Source organism: Rhinatrema bivittatum, chromosome 1 (genome assembly GCF_901001135.1).
Source record: "Rhinatrema bivittatum chromosome 1, aRhiBiv1.1, whole genome shotgun sequence".
Classification (NCBI taxonomy): domain Eukaryota; kingdom Metazoa; phylum Chordata; class Amphibia; order Gymnophiona; family Rhinatrematidae; genus Rhinatrema; species Rhinatrema bivittatum.
The window spans coordinates 62,973,785-62,996,279 of NC_042615.1; the positions used below are offsets into that span (position 1 = coordinate 62,973,785).

Genomic DNA, 22,495 nt, shown 5'->3' on the forward strand with positions numbered 1-22,495 from the left:
GCTGGCTGGACTGGATGGACCATTTGGTTCTTTTTTGCCATCATGTCTGTTACCATGTTATATTCCAGATTTGTCAACATATGTTTGCAGTGTGATCCTTAATGTTACATGTATGACTAAACCTGCAGATAAGGGTTGCTTTTTAGTTACCCTATTCATGTAGAAAGACAAGGGGGGGGACGGTTTATATGGGGGAGAGGGATTTAGAGACTTGAAGGGCAGATGCTAGAAGAGAGTAGGGATTGATTATGGGGATTGTCTATCTCTGTGATTGCACATATAGTTGCCTGGTGTGCATAAGAGGCCACTGTGAACTGGGCATTCTTTCCTTTGTTGGAACTTTTATGTTTTTCTTTTTCTCTTTCTTTTCTTTAACATACCTAAATCAAAATTAAACGAACAAAAGAAACAAAACAGAATTGGTAGGTGGGGAAGTCCTAAGAGAGAGGGATGATATGGGAGGTTGGAGATTGGGAGATTATAAAATGCTGATGTCTCTGTTTGCAATATTATGAGGGTATTTAAGTGATATATGCAAACTACTGATTAGTTAATTGCTTTATTTAACTTTGTAATAAAAAGTTGAAATATAAAAATCATCCAAGCAGTGTTCTTGTACATAAGAATTTTTAGGTCTCTTTATCTGGTGCAATATAAAAGTGTCACAACCTGCAAAGAATTCATTTCTCCCCAGGACCAATATGGTTACTAGAACTCTGTGCTAATTAGCCACTGTGTAATATAAATGCTACAAAAACAAGGAGAGAAAAGGAGACATTGAAATCTTTTAACAAATCAGTGTCCAAGAAGCACAAGAGGAAAGTGCCTGGACAATAAAATTAAACTATGAAAAAGAAATGAAAAGTGCAGAGTGAGCTAGCAGCCACAACGTTGCAGGTGGTCGTTCGGCTGCTGTTGTGTGCCCCTGTCAAACTCAAGGAGATTTTGGCAGGGGTGGTGAATGGCTCACGCTCTGCATAATGATGGTATCTCCCAGCTTGCCCTCATCTTAAGGCGGCCACCCCTGTTTTTTGCATCACTGCAGCCAATAGTTTGTAACAGTAAAGTAGTTTGGTAACCACATTAGCCTCAGTTTTGTAAAATTTTGTAAAAATGGTCAGATAGTTGGAAAACTGTGTCCCTTTTTTTTTTTTTTGATCCTACATAAACTATTTGGGTTGGCTCACAGCATATTTACCTTTGCCCCATTGGGCATATTTTTTTTGCACAGTTCTGACTTTCTCTGCATCAAAGCCTATGTTTCTTTTTTTTGTTGATGTTATATGAGCATGAACGGTGTGCCTGCAACTTAAGTAGAGCAGCATTAATATGTGTCACTAATCCAAAATGAAACACGTTAGGCGTTTGCAGTCCCGTGCAGGTCTTCAGTTGCCAGAGGGGCATAGAACACACATTGAGCTGGCACATAAACCTAGCACTACCCTCCTCAGGGCTGTTCACAGCTATATGTATATTTTATTTGCTATTGATGCAGTTACTAATCAATTTATAAATAGCTTTTCAAGTCAAATATTTATTGAAAATTTAGAAAGGAAAAACACACACACAAAAACAGAGCATACAAAGTAACCTTTCCACTAGAACGCAGTCTGTGTGTTTAATGGTTTCTGTTTCTTGTACTACTAGTACTGAGTTCAATTTTACAGTCAAGGTTAGAGCTGAGACAATTCATGAGGTCCTGTTGGTAAATGGATTTCTTTCCCTGTTCAGATAAATCTTTTTTTTTTTATATATATATATTTAAACTGTCCTTTTAAATGTCTCCAACCTACAACAGAAGAAAAAAATATGAATATATTTTTCATAGGTTTTCTTTATTAAAAATAAGACACAAAATTCTGAGGCTCTTCAGGAATATGCTGCTTATTTTCACTCTGAATTGGATATAAGCACTATTTTTAGCATAACTCTAGAGAACGCATTGTGTAAAGAGAGGTGCCTATGTCCATAACATGGCAATAACTTTTATTTCTCACCAAAGCATCCTAACAAGAATTTCTTGTATAAATGGCTCCTTGATACGTTTTTTTCCCCAAAACATTCTTCTAATTGTTGGAAGTCATAATTCAGATAGAAAAGTACATTGTTTAAGTTGAATCAGTAAACTTTCTTAAAAGTCTCCTCGTAATTCTTGTCCAACCTTTTTGGACCCATCTAGGTGGGTCTGTTGTCCTTCTATTCCCAGTCTGTTGAGAGGAATGATTTTCATACGAGTTTCCTGCATAGAATACCATCTATTGTGGAAGGTTGCCCAAATAATACCGTTGTCATAAATTAAGTTAGGACTTTTGTAATTTCCACCTGCAATATCAATGAAAAACAATGAAAGATAAACCTAAGTCCCAAACAGAAGACTTAAGCATTGTACAATAATACACATGTATATTCTTAAGGAACCTACAAATGTAACATAAAACCTTCTTCAAGCAGTGTGTATATGTATGTATGTGTGTATATATTTATTATACACATATTTATAATGCAAACTTTCAAAGCTATCTTTGTTATCCAGATTGCAGATGGGTCAAATCATGTGAGTGGTTACAATCCTAATCCATATTCTTGCAATGGGCAGAGTTGTTTTATTGCAATTCCTGGATTTTTATTACTGACAACAGTGCTCTTGATTCACCACACCCCCATCCTGCGAGTGGTTACAATCCTAATCCATATTCTTGCAATGGGCAGAGTTGTTTTATTGCAATTCCTGGATTTTTATTACTGACAACAGTGCTCTTGATTCACCACACCCCCATCCTGCCCATCACGACTTGCTGGCCTTTTTATTTCCCATAAGAACTCAGACCAACTCTCTCACCCAGCATGAAGCTGGACCTTAAGATCTCACAACAGAAAATAAAAGGACTTCTGAACCTTCTGAGTCAGAGCACGTTCACTTCCTGTTTAGTTGAGGAAATGGTTCTGGTTTGGCCCTTGCCTGAAGACCCTCCAGCTGAGCCAGGCTTGCAGTTTTAAAACATTTTGGAGGTGCATTTTGAAATCTTATGTTCTTGAGAGGGTAATTTTCAAAGCCATTTTATGCGCGCAAATAGTAATTTGCATGTGAAAGCTGGCCTCCCTCAACGCTCCTAAAAGTAATTGCTTTGTTCCACAATGTGGCTGCCTTTAGCCACATTAAGAAAAGGCATTCCTATGGGGGGGGAGGGGGGCATGTTTAGATTAATGGAGGATAATAACATTTTCAAATTTATATGCAGCATTCTCCATGGAAAAAAAAATGCAGGTGCAAATGAACATGGATACATTGTACCTGTGGAAAGTTTCAAAGTGAAAGTCTGTGTGTAAATTTTAGTTTGAAAATCGGTGGCCATGGGTTAAAAGTAACAGTGCACTTTATCTCAACACAAATAGTTTGATGATTTGGCCCCTGAGGATCCTATATAACTAAGCATTTTCCCCCCATGAATGTGAGAAAACCTTTACTACATTGGCCTGTAAGTGTAACAATTTCAGTCAGTCAGATAATTTGCTGCTTTCTTTTACTCTTGGCGAGGCTTTTGTTGGAGCTCCAACAGGAAGAAGGGGAAGTGAGATATAGGAGAGGAAAAATGTACTCAAAGTTAGGGAGGCTATTCATCATCCCATCACATAGATCCGTCAATAACATTGTTCTCTTCACTAGTTAAATACATAAGAAATTGCCATCCTGGATCAGACCAAGGGTCCATCAAGCCCAGCATCCTGTTTCCAACAGAGGCCAAAACAGGCCACAAGAACCTGGCAAATACCCAAACACTAAGAAGATCCCATGCTACTGATGCAATTAATAGCAGTGGCTATTCCCTAAGTCAATTTGAGTAATAGTAGTTAATGGACTTCTCCTCCAAGAACTTATCCAAACTTTTTTTGAACCCAGCTACACTAACTGCACTAACCACATCCTCTGGCAACAAATTCCAGAGATTTATTGTGCGTTGAGTGAAAAAGAATTTTCTCCGCTTAGTCTTAAATGTGTTACTTGCTAACAACTCTGCTTCATTTTTTTGAAGGGGTTAATAAACATGTGGATAAAGGTGAATCAGTAGATGTAGTGTATTTGGATTTTCAGAAGGAATTTGACAAAGTCCCTCATGAGAGGCTTCTCAAAAACTAAAAAGTCATGGGATAAGAGGCGATGTCCTTTCATTGTTTGCTTTTTTGACTGCTGCAGCACACTGAGCCGACGATTTTAAAGTATTATCTACAATGATGCCTAGATTTATTTCCTGGGTGGTGGCTCCTATTATGAAACCTAACATCGTGTAACTAAAGCAAGGGTTATTTTTCCCTCTATGCAACACCTTTCACTTGTCCACATTAAATTTCATCTGCCATTTGGATGCCCAATTTTCCAGTCTCACAAGGTCTTCCTGCAATTTATCACAATCTGCTTGTGATTTAACTACTCTGAATAATTTTGTTTCATCTGCAAAGTTGATAACCTCACTTGTCGTATTCCTTTCCAGATCATTTATAAATATATTGAAAAGCACTGGTCCAAGTACAGATCTCTGAGGCACTCCACTGTTTACCCTTTTCCACTGAGAAAATTGACCATTTAATCCTACTCTGTTTCCTGTCTTTTAACCAGTTTGTAATCCACAAAAGGACATTGCCTCCTATCCCATGACTTTTTAGTTTTCTTAGAAGCCTCTCATGAGGGACTTTGTGAAACACCTTCTGAAAATCCAAATACACTACATCTACCAGTTCACCTTTATCTACAAATTTATTAACCCCTTCAAAAAAATGAAGCAGATTTATAAGGCAAGACTTCCCTTGGGTAAATCCATGTTGACTATGTTCCATTAAATCATGTCTTTCTATTTGCTCTACAATTTTGATTTTTAGAATAGTTTCCACTATTTTTCCCAGCACTGAAGTCAGGCTCACTAGTCTATAGTTTCCTGGATCGCCCCTGGAACCCATTTTAAATATTAGGGTTACATTGGCCACCCTCCAGTCTTCAGGTACAATGGATGATTTTAATGATAGGTTACAAATTTTAATTAATAGATCAGAAATTTCATTTTTTAGTTCCTTCAGTACCCTAGGATGGATACCATCCGGTCCAAGTGATTTGCTACTCTTTAGTTTTATAATTGTTATGGCATCTCCATGGTACATTAGGAATTGCCTATATAATCTCTGACACTAGATTAACTTTGTTATAGCATACCATCACTTTCTCTCTCCTTCCACCACTCAGCATCTTTACCTTCCCTTCCCTCCCCATCTGCTCCCTGTGGCATTACAACTTCCTTTCCATTCCCTTTTCTTCCCACAACCCTTAGTATTACCTTTCCTTCCCTCCCACTTCTCTGGCATTAGCTCTCTTCCCTCCCACTACACCTCCGGCATCACTTTCCCTTGCCCCCTCTGGATTGCCTCCAACTGGCAAGAGGTATATGGCGAATAGTACTTCTTACCTGCTGCTGCCACCTCCTCTGCCTATTTCCATCTAATGTTGGCACTGAGTGGGGGCTGGTCTTGAGAGATCCCAGGAACCCACACTGTTCTCACTTCAGAAGAAGGTGGCAGAAGAGTTGCGTAGCAGCGGTAAAAAGCACTGACTGTTGAATACTACTGCTGGTGGGAGGCCATGACATAGGGGATGAAGGAGAAGGGAAGAGAAAGCAAAATTTTGCTGCTCTTTCCTCTGCAGGTGGCCAAAATTTCACAATATGCTTGAGATTCCCCCAACGGCAATACTTGTGTGCCATGGCACACCGGTTACAAACCTCTGCCTTAGATGCAGAAGCCCCATTTAAAATATATTAAGAGAACTGACAACAGGCTAAAACAGTTAAAAAAAAAAAATCCATCCTCAAATTATCAGACTATAAACTAGTATGCCAATGGTAGAAAAACCTAGAGCCTTAGCTGACATTATATTTAGAATTCATGGCAACATATAGGGAGATTATTGACCTGGCAAAAAAACTCTTGTTCTCAAATTGCAAATGCTTAAAATGACTCAAGAGAACTTTTTCATATTGATAACTCGCTTCTTCAAGGGCCAGTAGAAGATGAAAGAATTCCAGGTCAGGGATTTATCTCTTTCTTTTCCAATAAGATAAAGTCTAGTTGCTGCAGGGTAGAAAATGGGGCTGAGCAAAGCCTTAATGATTTCAGAATAGATTTACCAGTTTCATCTATTTGGAAATCCTTGTTGCGCTGGAGGTGGATCTTGGCCTGAGGTGGGGTTGACGCTACCCATAGGGCAAGTCCCACAGGTCCCCACCATCGGGAGGCGGAGCAGACTAGGAGATGGAGATCGACTGGAGCTTTGTCAATACCAGCCCACATTCCCCGCAGGATGAGCCATTGGCTGCCGGGGCCGGCTAGTCTTAGGCGGGTCTCTGTCAGATGACTCCCAGTAGATGTTGTAGCAGGTAGCCAGGGACCAGCAGCGGTAGCGGAGGGACCGAAGCAGGTCCGGATGAGGCAGGGATCCAGAGACTCAGGTGCCAAGAATAAGAACGAGGATGCCCAGGTAGTAGAAGGCTGGAGCCTGAGAGGTCCAAGTTCAGGGAGATACCGAAGGCATAGTAGAGAATAGGCTGGAGTTGGGGCAGGCGACAGAGCTAGTCAAGGTGCAGAGTATTGATAAAGCAAGGGACAAAATCAGAAGTCAGTCCTGAGCGCAGTTCCAACGAAGCAGGGGTCAAAGCCAAAGATCAGTCCTGAGCGTGGTCCAAACATAGCAAGGGTCAAAGCCAGAGATCAGTCCAAGCAATGCTAGGTAGGAACTGGGAAGAGAGTCAGGAACTGGGACCAGGAACGAAGTCAGGAACTGGAATGAGCAATGAGCACACGACAAGCATGGAGACCTGTTGCCAAGGCAAGGAACAAGTGGAGGGCCCTGCCTTAAGTAGCAGGGCCCGATGATGTCATCATCCGGGGCCACGGCCCCTTTAAAAGCCGGCAATGCGAGTGTGCTAGAGAGAAGCAGGACGCTGGCCACTGGCATCTCCCCATGGCACACGTGAGGAGACCCGCTGGGAACTGGGGAGATCCGCAAAGGAGCCAGGAATGCCCGAGAAGGCAACGGAGATGCGGGAGCACAGGCGGCTGCCCACAGCCGCAAGAGAGGACAGGCTAGGTCTGGGAGCTGGAGGTGAGTAGGCCCGGTTGCAGGCCTGCCACAGGTGGGACATGCAACACTCCTTTTCCTTCCAAGTACCAGTGGAGTAGCCATAGTTGAATTGCTAAAAGAGGTGAAACTAACCTCATGCCCACTGGATCCTTGATCATTTTTGGATTTTAAAGGCATTTAGGGAATTTTTTTTCCCAAACTGTTTTTATTAGGTATTTCAAAGACATTAATACAAACAGACCAAGCAGCCATAACAGTATACAGATAGGAGTCTGTTAAACCGCCCTCTCCCCCACCACAACCAATCATCCCTCCCCTATTTCTTCTCCTAACAGTAAACGTGATCATTGTACATTACATGGTACATAATAGACCAATTAGTCAAACAAAAGATAAAGACCCCAAAGTGGGACAGGTTTAAGATTACAGAATACTGACAACATTCCCCATCATTGGAGATATATAATTTAAAAAAGCAGACCAGATGCTGAGCATATTGGCTCTTTTCTTGGGAGAACTAGTTCGGGCAGAAAGATATTCATGTGAGCATAAATTTATCATTTTCCGAAACCAATGCTCCTTATCAGGCCCTTGATCCTTGCAGATTGGTTGGGGAATCGCTTTCTTACCCACCAATCCGGCTTTCATAATAAATGCCAGAGTCTCTGCACCCAAGCCCATGTTCGGCAAATTCAAAGAGCCAAATAGCCAAAGATTAGAGTCACAAGGTAAGTTTTACTGTAAGACAATTGTGCACTGTCTGCTAACATCCTCTCAAAATGCTGAAATTACTGGGCACTCCCAAAAACAGTGAAAGTAGGTGCCTACATTTCCCCGGCATTTTAAACATAACATGGACGTGCTCATTTTAGCTTGATATGCTCTCAAGGGTGTGATATATCAGCCACACGAATATATATTGGGTTTCTCGTAAGAGTACATTATCCACAATATCATTTCTACTGATAAAAGCATTTTTTAAAAAGCCAAAGAGATACGAAATGCAGGCCACTCCGTCCACTTCCTATATGTAAATTGTTATCATATCTCAGTTGTTAAAACAGTTCCTATATTTTCTCTCTTCCTTTACTGATGACTAACTCTATCCTTCCCGCTTATTGCGTGCTTGCTATCTCCTTGCCCCCTCCTTCTCCTCCCTTCATTCCTGCTCCCTCTTCCCCTCCCTGTTTTTTGTAACTTTCTTGCTCAGTACTTCAATGTTGATTGTAAACCGGCATGATATGTCCTATGAATGTCGGTATAGTTCAAAAGCATATATAAATAAATAAAATAAAATAAATATATAAACTCGATAAAGCCTCTATCCCATCTATAGATATCAACATTTTAGAAAAAAAAAAGCCACTGAGGGCCATTGCTTTTTCCTTGGCTGTATCAGCTCCCGTATCTTTTTAGAAGAAGTGGTCTCTTGGAAGGCAGGAAGCTTATTGTGAATGAAGTGATGTAATTGCAGATATGTAAAGAAATCAGGGCTAGGCAGAGAGAATTGATGTTGTAGGTTCTGAAAGCTAAAAAAGAACCCTGACACTGCCTCAAAGAGCTGATAAATATGAGTGAGACTCTGTCGGTGCCACCTTTTAAAAACTGAATTGCCCATACCAGGCTGAAAGAGACCATTATCCACTATAGATAGAGATGTTAACCTGGATGGGTGGTGAACCATCCTACACAGCTGTAGCCAGGTTTTCCAGCATGTACTAAAAGCAGATGAGAACGAAATAGGGAAGGAACAGATGTGATCTCTAGCTGAAGCTGAAAGTTTAAACAAGGAACTGTATACCAATCTAGAAGATGCTCATATTGCATAAAATGAGAAGTAACGAACATCCAGTCTCCCAAATAGCAAAGATTGCAGGCGAGATTGTATAGAAATACATTTGGACAGCCTAAGCCACCCCCTTCCAAAGGCTGTATCATCACCACTGTTATGGATCTCCTGGCCTTTTTTCCCACGCCACAGAAAAAGTCTGAGAGCACAGTTGAACGCCTTAGGGTCCTGTTTGATTAACCAAAGAGGAACCATCTGGAGAACGTAAAGCCACTTGTGAAGAATAACTATTTTGAGAAGGTGTATCCTGCCCATTAAAGATAAGGTTCTCCATCGTTCAAGCGAGGCAAGCATACTGATGAGAAGGGGGTTGTACGTTTGCCTTATAAATGGTGGCGAGTATCTATCAGTATTTTTATACCCAAATATTTAATTTCTTTGGTCGCCCATTTCAGAGGGAAAGGACCTGGCCAGTGGTCTCTGACATTACCACTGACAAACTGCATCTGAAGGTTGAGCAACCTCAGTAAAGATCGGATAGGCTGAGTAAGAAATACGAGTACATAGTCTGCAAATGCGGCAGTTTTAAATCTCCGAGTGGACCCTTTGAAGCCCTTAATGTCCAGGTCTTGTTCAATTTTTCGTAAAAGAGGGTCAATGGATAGAATATAGAGCAGAGGCGAAAGGGGACACCTAATGTACACCTCATTGTAGCATAATATTCCCCGACAAAGTCCCATTAACAATGATGCAAGAGATGGGGGCTTCATTAAGCAAAGAGATATACCGAAAAAAGTCCCCCCAAAAACCATACCGATGGAGAACCAAGAATATGGCCAGGACACCTGGTCGAACGCTTTCTTTGAATCAAACCCAATAGCTAAAACAGGGGTTCCCCAAGATTGACAAAATTGCATGGCCGTAAGAAGTTTAATAAGATGAGAATTGGCCTTCCTTCCTTTAAAAAAGCCAACTTGATGAGCAGAGATTAACGTGGGTAAGAGAAGATTAAGCCAATACACAAGGACTTTCACTAGAATTTTCAAATCACAATTCAGTAGAGATATTGGGTGGAAGGATGAAGGGAGAAGTAAATCTTTACCCGGTTTTGGCAAAACAATGATGTGAGCTTTGTTAAAATCCCCCAGAAAAGAATCTTTATGCAGCTCATCTAAATAAAAATTGGCTAATGTCACAAGCAAATGCATTCATAAAATCTTATAAAAATCATATGAAAAACCATCCGGCCCAAGGGATTTACCTGAATTGACAGAGTTGATAGCCTGCAGAACTTCAAAGATTTGAATCAGCCAATTAAGAAACTAGCTGAGAGTCTGAAAGTTTTGGGAGTGAAAGATTATCAAAAAAGATTGCTTCCTTGTTGGATTCTGGCAGAGTATCTGCCTTATACAAAGACTCAAAAGATCCTAAGACCTCACAAATATCTGCTTTTTGGTAGACCAAATTCCTGTAATGACTCTTCATACTATTAACAAAGGATTTCTCTTTAGCAGATTGAATTAAGTTAGCCATGAATTTCCCGGTTTTGTTCCCAAATTTAAAAAATTATCATCAGCTACTTGGAGTGAGTGCTCAGCCCGTGCCTGAAGTAAAGCATTAAGCCTCCCTAAGATACTGAAACAGGCAGCCCTATGCCTCTCAGAGGGTTCCTGACCCAGATCTTCCTTAGCTGTCTTTAATTGGACTTTCAACTGTAATATTTTCCCATTCAAACGCTTGTTTCTGGAGATTAGATAAGAAATGGTTTTCCCCCTTAAGTGCCACCTTGCCAGTTTCCCCAAAATAACTGAGGAATGGCAGTGTGTTGGTTGTGGGTTACAAATGCTAACTACTTATCTCTAAGGAATGTTTGAAAATCTACATCATCTTTTAAGTAATTGGGGAAGTGCCAACTATTCTTCCTCGGGCCCCTGTGTCCAGATGTGACAACAACTGAAACTGGCGAATGATCCAAGATTGCTTGGGGTTCGATGTCTGCCCGAGAAATTGAGGGAAAATAAGATTGAGAAATGAATAAATAATCAATCCGAGAGAGGGACATGTGGGACTTAGAAATGTGCATAGAATCCCTCTCTTCAGGGTGTAAGTTTCTCCAAGCATTTAATAAGCCTAAATGACAGCATAGAAAAGCCACCCCTCAGACAATTGAAGTTCCCCACCAAAAACACAATGCCTTGCATGAGTTAAGAGTATATTCAAGATATTATACAAAGAAGGCACGCGATTATTCATTTGGGGGCATAGATATTACAGATCGTAAACTCAATACTGTTCCAATTCCCAGGAGAACAATACATCTCCCTTCTGGGTCTGAAATGGGTTTGAAGACCCAAAGATTAGTGGTTCTGCTAATCAATATAGTAATTCCTGCTTTTTTAACCTTTGCTGCTGAGAAAGCACAGGAGTGTACCCAATCCCTCTTGAGCTTCCCACTCTCTACATCCGATAAATGTGTTTCTTGTAAGCAGGCAATAGATGCTTGTAACCTTTTCAAATGTTATAGAACCATTGTCCTCTTAATGGGAGAGCCTAAACTGTTAACATTCCATGAAATTAGTTTATTCATGTCACCCCACCACTATGGATTACCCAATGCCAATTATGTATCTCACTAGTGCGATAGAAGGCCCCCAGATATGTATAGCGAGCACATGGGTCACTGAAAAAAAGAAAAACCACCATGTATCCTCCCAATTAACATCCCACCCTGGTCTTCCTCAAGCCCTTTCCCCAAAAATAAAGCACCAAAGAAGAAGACATAGTAATCTCCACAACCCTCCCCCCCTCCTTCCCATCCCCTTATACTCTCTCATCCCCCGCTCCCCCACTCCAGATCTCTCCCCTCACAGTATGAGGAAAAGGAGTCATAATTTGATGTAGACGAGTGCCACACTCTCAAATCGGCTTTCGAGGATAATCACTTATAGAAAAAAAACAAACCATAAAAACATATGCCACACCAATGCCATTAAAGTTGAAGAAAATGTAGAAGGAAAATCAAAAAGTCCCCAGTCTGTTTTGGGCCAGTGCACATCCAAAATACACTAAAAGTAACTTCCAGTTAGGATCCAACAGCAAGCACGGAAACAGGGACCTCTTAAACATAGCCCTCATCTTCTGACTTATCGCTTCCAGAACTTAGCATGGAGAAAACTCACTTAGGTAGAGCATCCAGAAATTTTTGTGCCGATGCTGGGGAACTGAAAACCTTTGTCTACCCCGCATGCCAGACTGAGTTGGCCGGATATTGTAACACAAATTTAACCTGTTTGTTATATAGTGCGGAGCAAAATGGTGAGAAACTGTGTCTGAGCGCTGATACGTGGGTCAAATAGTCCTGAAAGATACGGATCCGCTGGGAGTTGTAAAGCACCTCTGATTTCTTCCGGTAAGTTTGCCATATCTCTTGCTTGTGAGTGAAATTCAAAATCTTTGCAATGACAACTCTTGGCCTTGTATCCGAATCCTTCCTGGCTCTGATACAATGAGCGCGTTCTTTACATAGCTTCTCTGTTAGGTCTGGTAGGTCAAGTGCTGCTGGGATCCAAGATACCAGAAAATCTCCCAAATTCCTGTCATCAATAGACTCCAGGAGCCCCAAAAAGCGCAGATTAGACCTGTGGGCCCTATTCTCCAGATCATTGAGTTTTTCAATACATTCGGGTCAGGGTTTTCTCCTGTGCCGCCATCTTTCCCGATACCGCCTGCAAGTCGTCCTCTAGGATGGAGATATGGCCTTCAGCGTGGTCGAGCTGTGGGCCTAGCTCAGTAAGTGTGGCTTTTACCTCCGACAGCTGAGAGGAGATACCTGCCAGCCTCTCATCTAACGCTGCTGAGACTGCTGCTTTAATTTCAGTGATGGTGACAGCCGGCTGTCCTGTTTCGCTGTGTGTCTCGCTCCCTCTTGCCATCTTAGCCTCTGGGCCCCAAGCTTTCTCTTTCTCCTTTTTTTTCCGCCCTTGGTGGCTATCGACTGTGGGGATCATTGCATAAAATGCATGATTGACAAATGCACTAACCCAAGCCAGAGAAAAACTGGTGGAGGATTAAGTAGAAATAGCTGACTTATATAGATGATGAGAATATAGCACCTGGAGCCTCTAGGGAAACGTACACCCTGGCTCACCACATCACGTGACTCCTTGGGAAGTTTTGTTTTTTTTGGTAGAAATGATTTTTATTGAAGAAAATTTGTAACAGTACACAGGGAATTAGAGACATATGATTTCTTCTATATCCCTAATACCATTAGCAACCAATTTAACAACAACAGCATGGCTATTTTACCCCCCCAACCCCACCCCAAGGTCCACGACTAAGTCCCAGCTCAGTATAGTCCATGTCTGGTAAAGTTCACGAGTAGGTGAGCAAGCATGTCCAAAAACCATGTCAGCAGTTAAGAATCAGGCTTCGGGCCCGATGCGGTAAGGCTTGTACATATCCATTCCAAATCTGGAGGAACCGTCAACGTTGTTGAGGGCCTGTCTTGGAAGCTACATTGTCCATTTGCATCATGCGGTGGAGATGGATCCGCCACAACCAGAAGGAGGGACTGGTAGCCTCTTTCCAATTGAGTAAAATAAACTTTTTCTCCACTGCAAAGGCCTTTCGCAGAAACCAGCATTGCTCCAGACCTCTAACCAATGGTCTGGGGATGCAATCAAATAAAATCATATAAGGAGATAGAGGAAGATCCACCCCCTCAAACTCCGCAGATATTTCACAATCTTTCCCCAATATAATTGGATCCCTGGACACTCCCAGAAAACATGGGATAAAGTCCCACGAGGGCAAGAACACCTGGGACAGGACACAGCATGCGCTAACTTCGCAAGAAATGCAATTTGCGGGGTTATATATGCCCGATAAAGCAACTTAAGCTGCATCTCTCTATAGTACATATTACTGATAACACGAGTCAAAGTTTTCATACAAGCGTTAAATACTCCAGTTGGTACCTGGAACACCCCATCTCGATTCCACCTCTCCACCACACATGTATAGGCCTCAGTAGTTAAGCCACGACTGAGTCCTTGATAGTACCCTGATAGGGAAGGCCCTTGCGGGTTACCCAGCTTAATTGACTGATTACCTGGGCTATCAATTCCTCTTTAAAGGAGGGTATGTTTCTAGACTCTATATAAACAGCTCTGATCTATCTGATACTGAAAAAGCCACCACTGAATATTGGACTGACAGGGACCGTATTGTCCTGGTTTAAATCATTTCTAAATTATCACCACTTTTAAGTTAGGTTAAACAACTGTTTCTCCAAAAAGATTAGAATTAACTCCGGAGTCCCACAAGGTTTGTCGCTATCAGCTACCCTTTTTAACATTTATCTTTTATCCTTATGTAAGCTTCTATCTGGTCTCAATATTATTCATTTCATCTATGCTGACGATGATCAACTATCAATTCCAATAAATAAATCCATAGACTATGCCCTGAAATTAGTTGAAGTTTTAATGTCAATTAGACACCTTCTTTCACAAATGAGATTAATCTTAAACACCCATAAAACTGAAATGATTCTACTAAGTAGAAAATCATCCCCTGACAATATCTTTGATTTTAAATCCAATTTTATGCAAATTAAATCCGCTCCTCAAGTGCGTGACTTAGGTTTTATTATTGATCAAGAATTCCTTTTTAAATTAGATATTAACAGAAAGATCAAAGAGGGTTATTTTAAATTACAATTTCTTAGACATTTAAAGCCACTCTTAGAATTCAATGATTTTCGAACAGTTCTTCAGTCTTTGGGTGTTTTTTTTACTCTAAATTACTGTAATACTCTTTATCTTGGGTTGACTGCCTCTACTATTAGACCACTGCAATTATTGCAAAATGCAACTGCCAGAGTACTAATGGGAGGAAGGAAGTTTGATCATATTTCTCCCACTTTGGTATCTCTGCATTGGCTTCCGATTAAATATAGCATCGAATACAAGGTATTATGGTTAGTCCATAAATCATTAAACTACGAAAAAACAGAATGGTTAAACGCTGCCCTTCACTTACATGTACCAGAAAGGAATCTAAGGGAAACAAACAAAGGCCTTCTTAATGTCCCGTCAATTTGAACTGCACACTTATCTGAGGTAAGGGAAAGAGCTTTATTGATAGCGGGTCCAAAACTATGGAATATGCTCCCGGCAGAATTGAGATTACAAAAAGAATACACAAAGTTTAAAAAAGATCTTAAAACCTGGCTTTTTAAAAGAGCTTATGATAATTGAGGATTAAATGGCAATTATGAATAGAGAACACCTTCACAAATGGACAATTTGAGTTTCTAAATTTTTATTTTCATTTGACCAACATTATTTTAGATATTAATTGGATGTATCTTATTTTTACATTTTAATTTGTATTTTGTTTTTATTTCATATTTATTATTTTGTAAATTAAGATTGTATATTTTTACAGATTGATGGTATAGAAAACCAACATCTCTAATTTAACTTTCTTGGGTCAACTGATAGAACAGAAAGTCCTGGAGCAGGAGATTCTGGACTTGTTTCAGTCAAGTTTCCAAAAGGGCCATGGCATGGAGACCATTTTGGGCTCTGTGGTTGATGAATTCTGCCTCAAGATTCTTCTAGACCAGTCAGCAATGTTTGAAAAGCATTGTAATAGGAGGAGGAGCTTTCGCTCATTTCTGTTGCTAGGGTCCAGCATGTTATGCTGGAGAGGACAACTCTGATGTTTGATTATTACACTATGTGGTTCTATAGACATCTGTGTTTAACATTTTCTGCACCCCTTGGGGAATGTGTGAAGGACTATAGGGTGTCTCATGTAGAACCTGTGTGGCTCACATTCAGTTCATTTTCCCACTGAGTGCTGACTGGGAAAAATCTACAACTGAGATACCTAGGTCTCTGCAGGCAATCTATAATTGGTTGTCTCAGAATAAACTCAGTCAAACCTTGAAAAATTGGAGAGCTATTATGGATTAGTGAATCTGTAACTCTTGTTCCAAATCTGAATCTTAGTTAGCAGACATGTCATTAGTCCCTAAAATGGAAATTGAAAAATCTAAGCGTACTGCTAGATTCCAAATTATCAGTGCAGACCAATACTTCTACATTAGTTAAACTTGCTTTCAGCAAGCTACGTGCACTCCACTTGTTGCAATGTTACTTGCAACTAACAAACCTTAAAACTCTTCTTCATGTGGACTATTACAATTCTCTGTACATTGGGCTTTCTACTAGCTCACCTTCAGGGTCTTCAACTGCTACAGAAATCACTGTGTGCATTTTCTCTAGGATCAGGTGCAGGGAGCATATTGCCTCAGTATTAGCTAATTTACATTGGCTCCCTATAATGATGACAGAGTTTAAGGCAACCTACCTGATATTTAAGATCTTGAGGGTGGGCTTGTGGCTTCAGTATTTAAAAATTATTTGCAGCCTTATGTTCCATGGCACATGTTGAGAGCTATGAATGAGACTAGTCTGCTAGTTCCCTCACGTAGGGTGCGTCATCTGTCTTCCAGATGTATCAGAGCATTTTCCTGGGCAGCGGCTACTCTGTGGAACTTGCTGCTTCTGGGCTGCTATTTTTACAGAATGTTTTTTAAATTCAGAAAGCTGACATTGTGGCTTTTTAAGAAAGTGTTTAATTGTTACTGAGAGAACGTTTTAGAAATATAATCCTATAGATTCTCAGATTATTCTGACATGTACATCCCTTTGGGCGATTTTCCAATTCATTTATCTACCTCATTTTGGTGTTACTGGCTAAGACCACTATTGGGTAGATTTTCAGAGTTTAACATGCATCAGGCGAATTTTCAAAGAAGCCCGGCTACACGCGTAAACCCTGGTACATGCACAACTGCTGGGCCTCTTGAAAGGGGCGAACTGGGGGGGGGGGGGGGGGGGGAGAACGGGGACAGTGCCATTGAACGCTGTCCTGAAGGACTAGGGGGCACTCCATGAAGTTAGCAAGTAGTAGCACTTTTAAGATTAATTGGAGAACATTCTTTCACTCAACACACAATTAAGCTCTAGAATTTGTGCCAGAGGATGTGGTTAGTGCAATTAATGTAGCTGGGATCAAAAAAGGTTTGGATAAGTTCTTGGAGGAGAAGTCCATTAACCGCTATTAATCAAGTTGACTTAGGGCCAGATTTTAAAATCTCCGCCCAATTTTATAACATGCGCGCGCAACCGCGTGCATGTCATAAAATCCAGGGTAGGTCGCGCAAGGGGATGCACACTTGTGCACCTTGTGCATCCCGAGCCCTAGGGGAGCCCCGATGGCTTTTCCTGTTCACTCTGAGGCTGCTCTGAAATCGGACTGGCCTCGGAGGGAACTTTCCTTCCGCCCCCCCCCCCCCCACCTTCCCCTCCCTTCTCCTACCTAACCCGCCCCCCAACCCTGTCTAAACCCCCCCCCCCCCCCCAATACCTTAGTTATCCAAATTGCACCTGCCTCAGGGCAGGAGTAGGTAGCGCACGCTGGCCAAGTGCCGGCACGCGATCCCCCGGCCTAGAGGCCCTATGGAGGTCTCTGGCCACGCCCCCGCCCACCCACATCCTGCCCCCTTTTTCAAGCCCTGGACATACACGCGTTACGGGGCTTGCGCGCATCGCCAGGTGTTTGCAAAATAGGCTCGGCGTGCGCAGGAGGGGAAACCCGCGGTTAAGAGCGTAACCATTTTAAAATCTGCCCCTTAGGGAATAGCCACTGCTATTAATTGCAGCAATAGCATGGGATCTTCTTGCCGTTTGGGTAACTGCCAGTTTCTTGTGACCTGGTTTGGCCTCTGTTGGAAACAGGATGCTGGGTTTGATGGATCCTTGGTCTGACCCAGCATGGCAATTTCTTATGTTCATATGAAGACTTGCACGCCAGCAACTTACTACAGGTCTGGCCCTGAAGTAAGTATTTATTTATTTATTTTATTTAGAGTTTCTTTTATACCGATAGCCGTTTGTGTTAGCTTCGTGGACCCTTGGGCCGACCGGAACCGATGGATGGGATGCTGTAAGGTTGCAGCAGTGGTCCCGACCGGGAGGCGGCAAGCACGGACTCGTGGATGGCCTGCGAAAGAACCGAGGAAGCCCTATGCGACCAAGGGCCTTGGCGAGGAGGAGAGGAACGGTGGAACTGGCGCAGTGAAGAGAAGGTCTTCGCCCTGGAAGCCAATCCTCCCCTGAGAGGAGCTCGTAGGAGTCCGGCTGCTGGGACTTAGGAGATTCACCCTGGAAGCCGGAATCCCCCCAGGAGGAGCCCGTAGGGACCTGGCCGCTGGGACTTAGGAGGGCCCGCGGGGGCCGAGTCTGACGGAGTCCAAGGTAGAGTGCCAGAGGGTTGCTGCCTGCCAGTCCGGAGTCGTGTGCCAAAGAATCGTCGCTTGCCTGACCAGAGTCGTGTGCCAGAGAATCGTCGCTTGCCAGTCCAGAGTCAGAAGCCAAGGGATCACCGTAAGCCAGTCCAACGTCAGAAGCCAGAGAGTCACCGAATGCCAGGCCAGAGTCAGGAAGCCAGGAAACACCGTCAGCCGATCCGAGTCAAGAACCAGGGAACACCAGGAAGAAGCCAGGAACTCCGCACCGGAACTAGAACAAACAGGGAACCTTGTTGCAAGGCCCTGAGAGCCGGAACTGCAGGGCTTAAGTAGCCCTGCAGCCTCTGATGTCACCCGAGGGAGGAACCACGTTTCCCCGCGCTTGGCCCTTTAAATGGGAAGCCTGGATGTGCGCGCGCGCCTAGGGGGCAGAGCCAGCCGCGGCGAGACGCCGGCTGCTCCGGAGCGGGAGCGTGGCGGCAGAAGAGCCTGCAGGCCCGGGCGAGGTGGGAACGCGTCGGGCCTGCGGCGGAAGCGGTCTTAGGAGGCACGGGGAAGGCAGCCCGGAACCGGGGTGGCCACGGGGTAAGCGACGATTCTGGGGCCGGCCCGGAATCGCAACAGTACCCCCCCTCCTACGCCCCTTCCCGGGGGGCCGCGGCTTGTCCGGGTGCCTGGAATGAAATTGGCGAAGAAGGTCCTTGTCTAGGATATGGGAAGAGGGTTCCCAGGAATTCTCTTCTGGGCCATACCCCTCCCAAGACAGAAGGTATTCCCACCGATGGCGGCGGTAGCGGACGTCCAACACCTCCTTTACTGTATATGTGTCACCCTGATCCGAAGAGGTAACCGTGGGCTCTGGTGGGGGAGCTCGAAATCTGGAGAGGACCAACGGCTTGAGTAGTGATACGTGAAAAACATCATGAATCTTGAGCGTAGAAGGCAGACGTAACCTGTAGGACACTGCCCCAATGCGTTCGGCCACCGGGAAGGGCCCGATATAACGAGGTGCCAATCTCATGGATGGAGTTCGCAATTGAATGTTCCTGGTACTTAACCATACTGGACCGTCGAAAGCGATCTGCGTACTCCTTGAAGCGGGCCGCGGTTCTCTGAAGCTTCTCCTGGGTGGCGTGCCAGAGATGGTGGAGCTGGCTGGCCGTTAGTTGCGCCGCTAGAGAGGAAACCCGCACTGGCAACGGTAGCGGAGGCTTGGGAACCCTCCCATAAACCAACTGGAAGGGAGGTTGTGACGTAGAAGAATGTTTGTGGCGGTTATATGAGAACTCGGCCCAAGGTAAGAGGTGGACCCAGTTGTCTTGAAGCTCTCCTACACAGGCTCGGAGGAAGGTTTTCAAGGTGCGGTTAGTTCGTTCTACCTGTCCATTGCCTTGAGGGTGAAAAGCGGTGGTGAGGTCTAGCTGTATCCCGAATTTCTTGCATAGTGCCCTCCAGTATTTCGCCGTGAATTGGGGCCCTCGGTCTGAGGTAATATGCAACGGCAATCCATGTAGTCGGAATATATGATGGACGAACAGGTCGGCCAGTTGGGGAGCCGTAGGCAGCTTGGCAAGAGGCACAAAATGTGCCATTTTTGAGAACCGGTCTACCGTGACCCAAATCACGGTTAGTCCCACTGACGGAGGTAATTCCACTACAAAGTCGGTGGATATGTGCGTCCACGGTTCCGTGGGAATAGGGAGCGGCTGGAGCAGGCCCCAGGGGCGTCCAGGTAGTGGTTTCTGCTGCGCGCAGGTGGGGCATGATTGTAAGTAGTGCCGGACATCCTCCCTCACCCGTGGCCACCAATAGAATTCAGTGAGGAGCTCGAGGGTCCGGGCAATCCCGGGATGTCCCGCCGTCAGAGAATCGTGTGCCCAAGCTAGGACCCTCCTCCTTGAGCGAGCCGGAACCACCGTTTTCCCGGCCGGTCCGAGTTCCGTGGCGACCAGTTGAACTCTAGCCGGGTCCAGAATATATTGAGGAGGTTCAGAAACATCTTCGATCTCCGTGGCGTGGGAGAGAGCATCCGCTCTAACGTTCTTGGCTGCGGGCCGGTAGTGGAGGGAGAAGTTGAACCGACTGAAGAAGAGTGACCAGCGTGCCTGCCGGGGATTGAGCCTCTGGGCGCGAGATAGGTACTCTAGGTTTTTGTGGTCGGTGTAAACTATGACAGGGTGCTGGGCTCCCTCCAGCCACTGGCGCCACTCCTCGAAAGCTAGCTTAACAGCCAGCAGCTCCTTGTCGCCGATACCGTAATTCCTCTCCGCAGGGGTAAACTTACGAGAGAAATAAGAACACGGCCATGATTTGCCGTTCCTGGAGATTTGGGCTAACACAGCCCCTACCGCAACGTCTGAAGCATCAACCTCAACAATGAACTGGCGCTGAGGATCAGGATGTCTGAGGCAAGTGTCCTGTAGGAAAGCCTCCTTCAGCTGCTGGAAAGCCTGTACCGCGATACGGGTCCACCTACGGGCATCCGCACCCTTCCGTGTGAGGGCTGTCAGGGGCGCCACCAGACTGGAATACTGCGGGATAAACTGGCGATAAAAATTGGCAAAGCCTAGAAAGCGCTGGAGCGCCTTCACTCCCAACGGCTGCGGCCAGTTCCTGATGGCGGTTACCTTATCTGGGTCCATGCGGAAGCCGGTAGACGAGACAATGTATCCCAGGAAAGGTAGGGATTCCCGCTCGAATTGGCACTTCTCCAGTTTGGAGTACAGCCGATTCTCCCTTAACTTCTGCAGGACTTGGCGCACGTGTTGACGATGCGTCTCCAGATCCCGGGAGTAAATCAAGACGTCATCAAGATAGACGATGACTGAGGTGTACAAAAGGTCGCGAAGTACCTCATTCATAAGATGTTGGAACACCGCCGGAGCGTTACAGAGTCCGAAAGGCATGACGAGGTATTCGTAATGGCCGTCCCTGGTATTGAAAGCGGTCTTCCACTCATCTCCTGGGCGGATCCTGACGAGGTTGTATGCCCCCCTGAGGTCCAGCTTGGTGAATATTCGGGCCCCCTGGAGATGATCCAGGAGCTCCGGGATCAAGGGCAGTGGGTAGCGATCTTGACGAGTGATCTGGTTCAGGCCCCGGTAATCTATACAGGGGCGGAGAGACCCGTCCTTCTTCCCTACGAAGAAGAACCCAGCCCCTGCTGGGGAGTTAGATGGTCTGATAAAACCCCGTTCCAAGTTCTCCTTGATATAAGTGGACATGGCCTGAGTCTCGGGCAGAGACAACGGGTAGACCCTCCCTCGAGGCGGTGTGGCTCCTGGCAGCAGATTTATTGCACAATCGAAGGGTCGATGCTCCGGGAGTAGTTCCGCCTTTTCTTTAGAGAAGACGTCCTTAAAAGCGTGATACTGTGGTGGTACCGTCAACGGGGTCGTAAGGAGTGGAAGCGTTTGCGGAGGACGAACAGGAAGACAATGCTGGGCACACGCAGGACCCCAGGATGTAATCTGAAGTGAAGCCCAATCTATGACTGGCGAGTGTTCCCTGAGCCAGGGTAGGCCCAGGATAACGGGGTGAATAGATTTCTCCAGGATCAGAAACGAGATCTCCTCCTGATGGAGGATGCCAACCTGAAGCTTCAGAGGACTCGTGCGCGTAGAGATGGTACCAGGGAGCGGAGTCCCCTGGATGGAAGAGACTCGTACCGGCGGTTCCTGGGGGAGAACCCCAAGTCGAAGCTGCTGCACCAGGTCTCGAAGAATAAAATTCCCCCCGGACCCAGAGTCAAGCAGGGCGAGGGTGTCAAAACCACCCTCCGGGAGATCCAGCCTTACTGGTACGGTACATGGGGAGTGAGGTGAGGTACTGCCTAGAATCAACTCCCCGCTAGACTCTAGGTTCGGGCGTTTCCCGGGCGTTCGGTGAGGTGGGCTAGGAAATGCCCCTTACCACCACAGTAGAGACATAACCCCTGCGAGCGTCTGCGCCTCCGTTCTTCGGACGAGAGAGGGCCCTGGCCCAACTGCATGGGTTCCTCTGTCGGAACGGCAGTGGCCGCGGGTGGTGATGATCGAATCCGAGGCGGCGTGGTCCTACGGCCGGTCTGTCCTGGAGTGGGTCTTCGCCCGGCCAGCTCAATCAATTCTTGGAGGTCGTCAGGAAGATCCCGAGCCGCAAGTTCGTCCTGGAGCCGTGGTGAAAGCCCCTCCAGGAAAATTCCATGCAGACTGTCCTCCCCCCAGGCCAGTTCAGAGGCGAGGGTCTGGAACTCCATCGCGTATTCTTCTAGAGGCCG

General features: G+C 44.8%; 1 protein-coding gene across 3 annotated transcripts in view; it reads right to left on the reverse strand.

Annotated features, from left to right (window-relative positions):
* Positions 1–1,587: 1,587 nt before the first annotated feature.
* The window catches only part of FGG (fibrinogen gamma chain), a 48,482-nt gene continuing 27,574 nt past the window's right edge, over positions 1,588–22,495 (reverse strand). For 2 of the 3 annotated variants that reach the window (XM_029612578.1, XM_029612491.1), the window contains exon 9: positions 1,817–2,322. In XM_029612578.1, the coding sequence (XP_029468438.1) occupies positions 2,132–2,322 (191 nt within the window). In that variant the 3' untranslated portion in view covers positions 1,817–2,131. Of the gene's footprint in view, positions 1,790–1,816; positions 2,323–22,495 lie in introns of those variants that run through there. The other variant, XM_029612662.1, reaches the window with a different exon arrangement.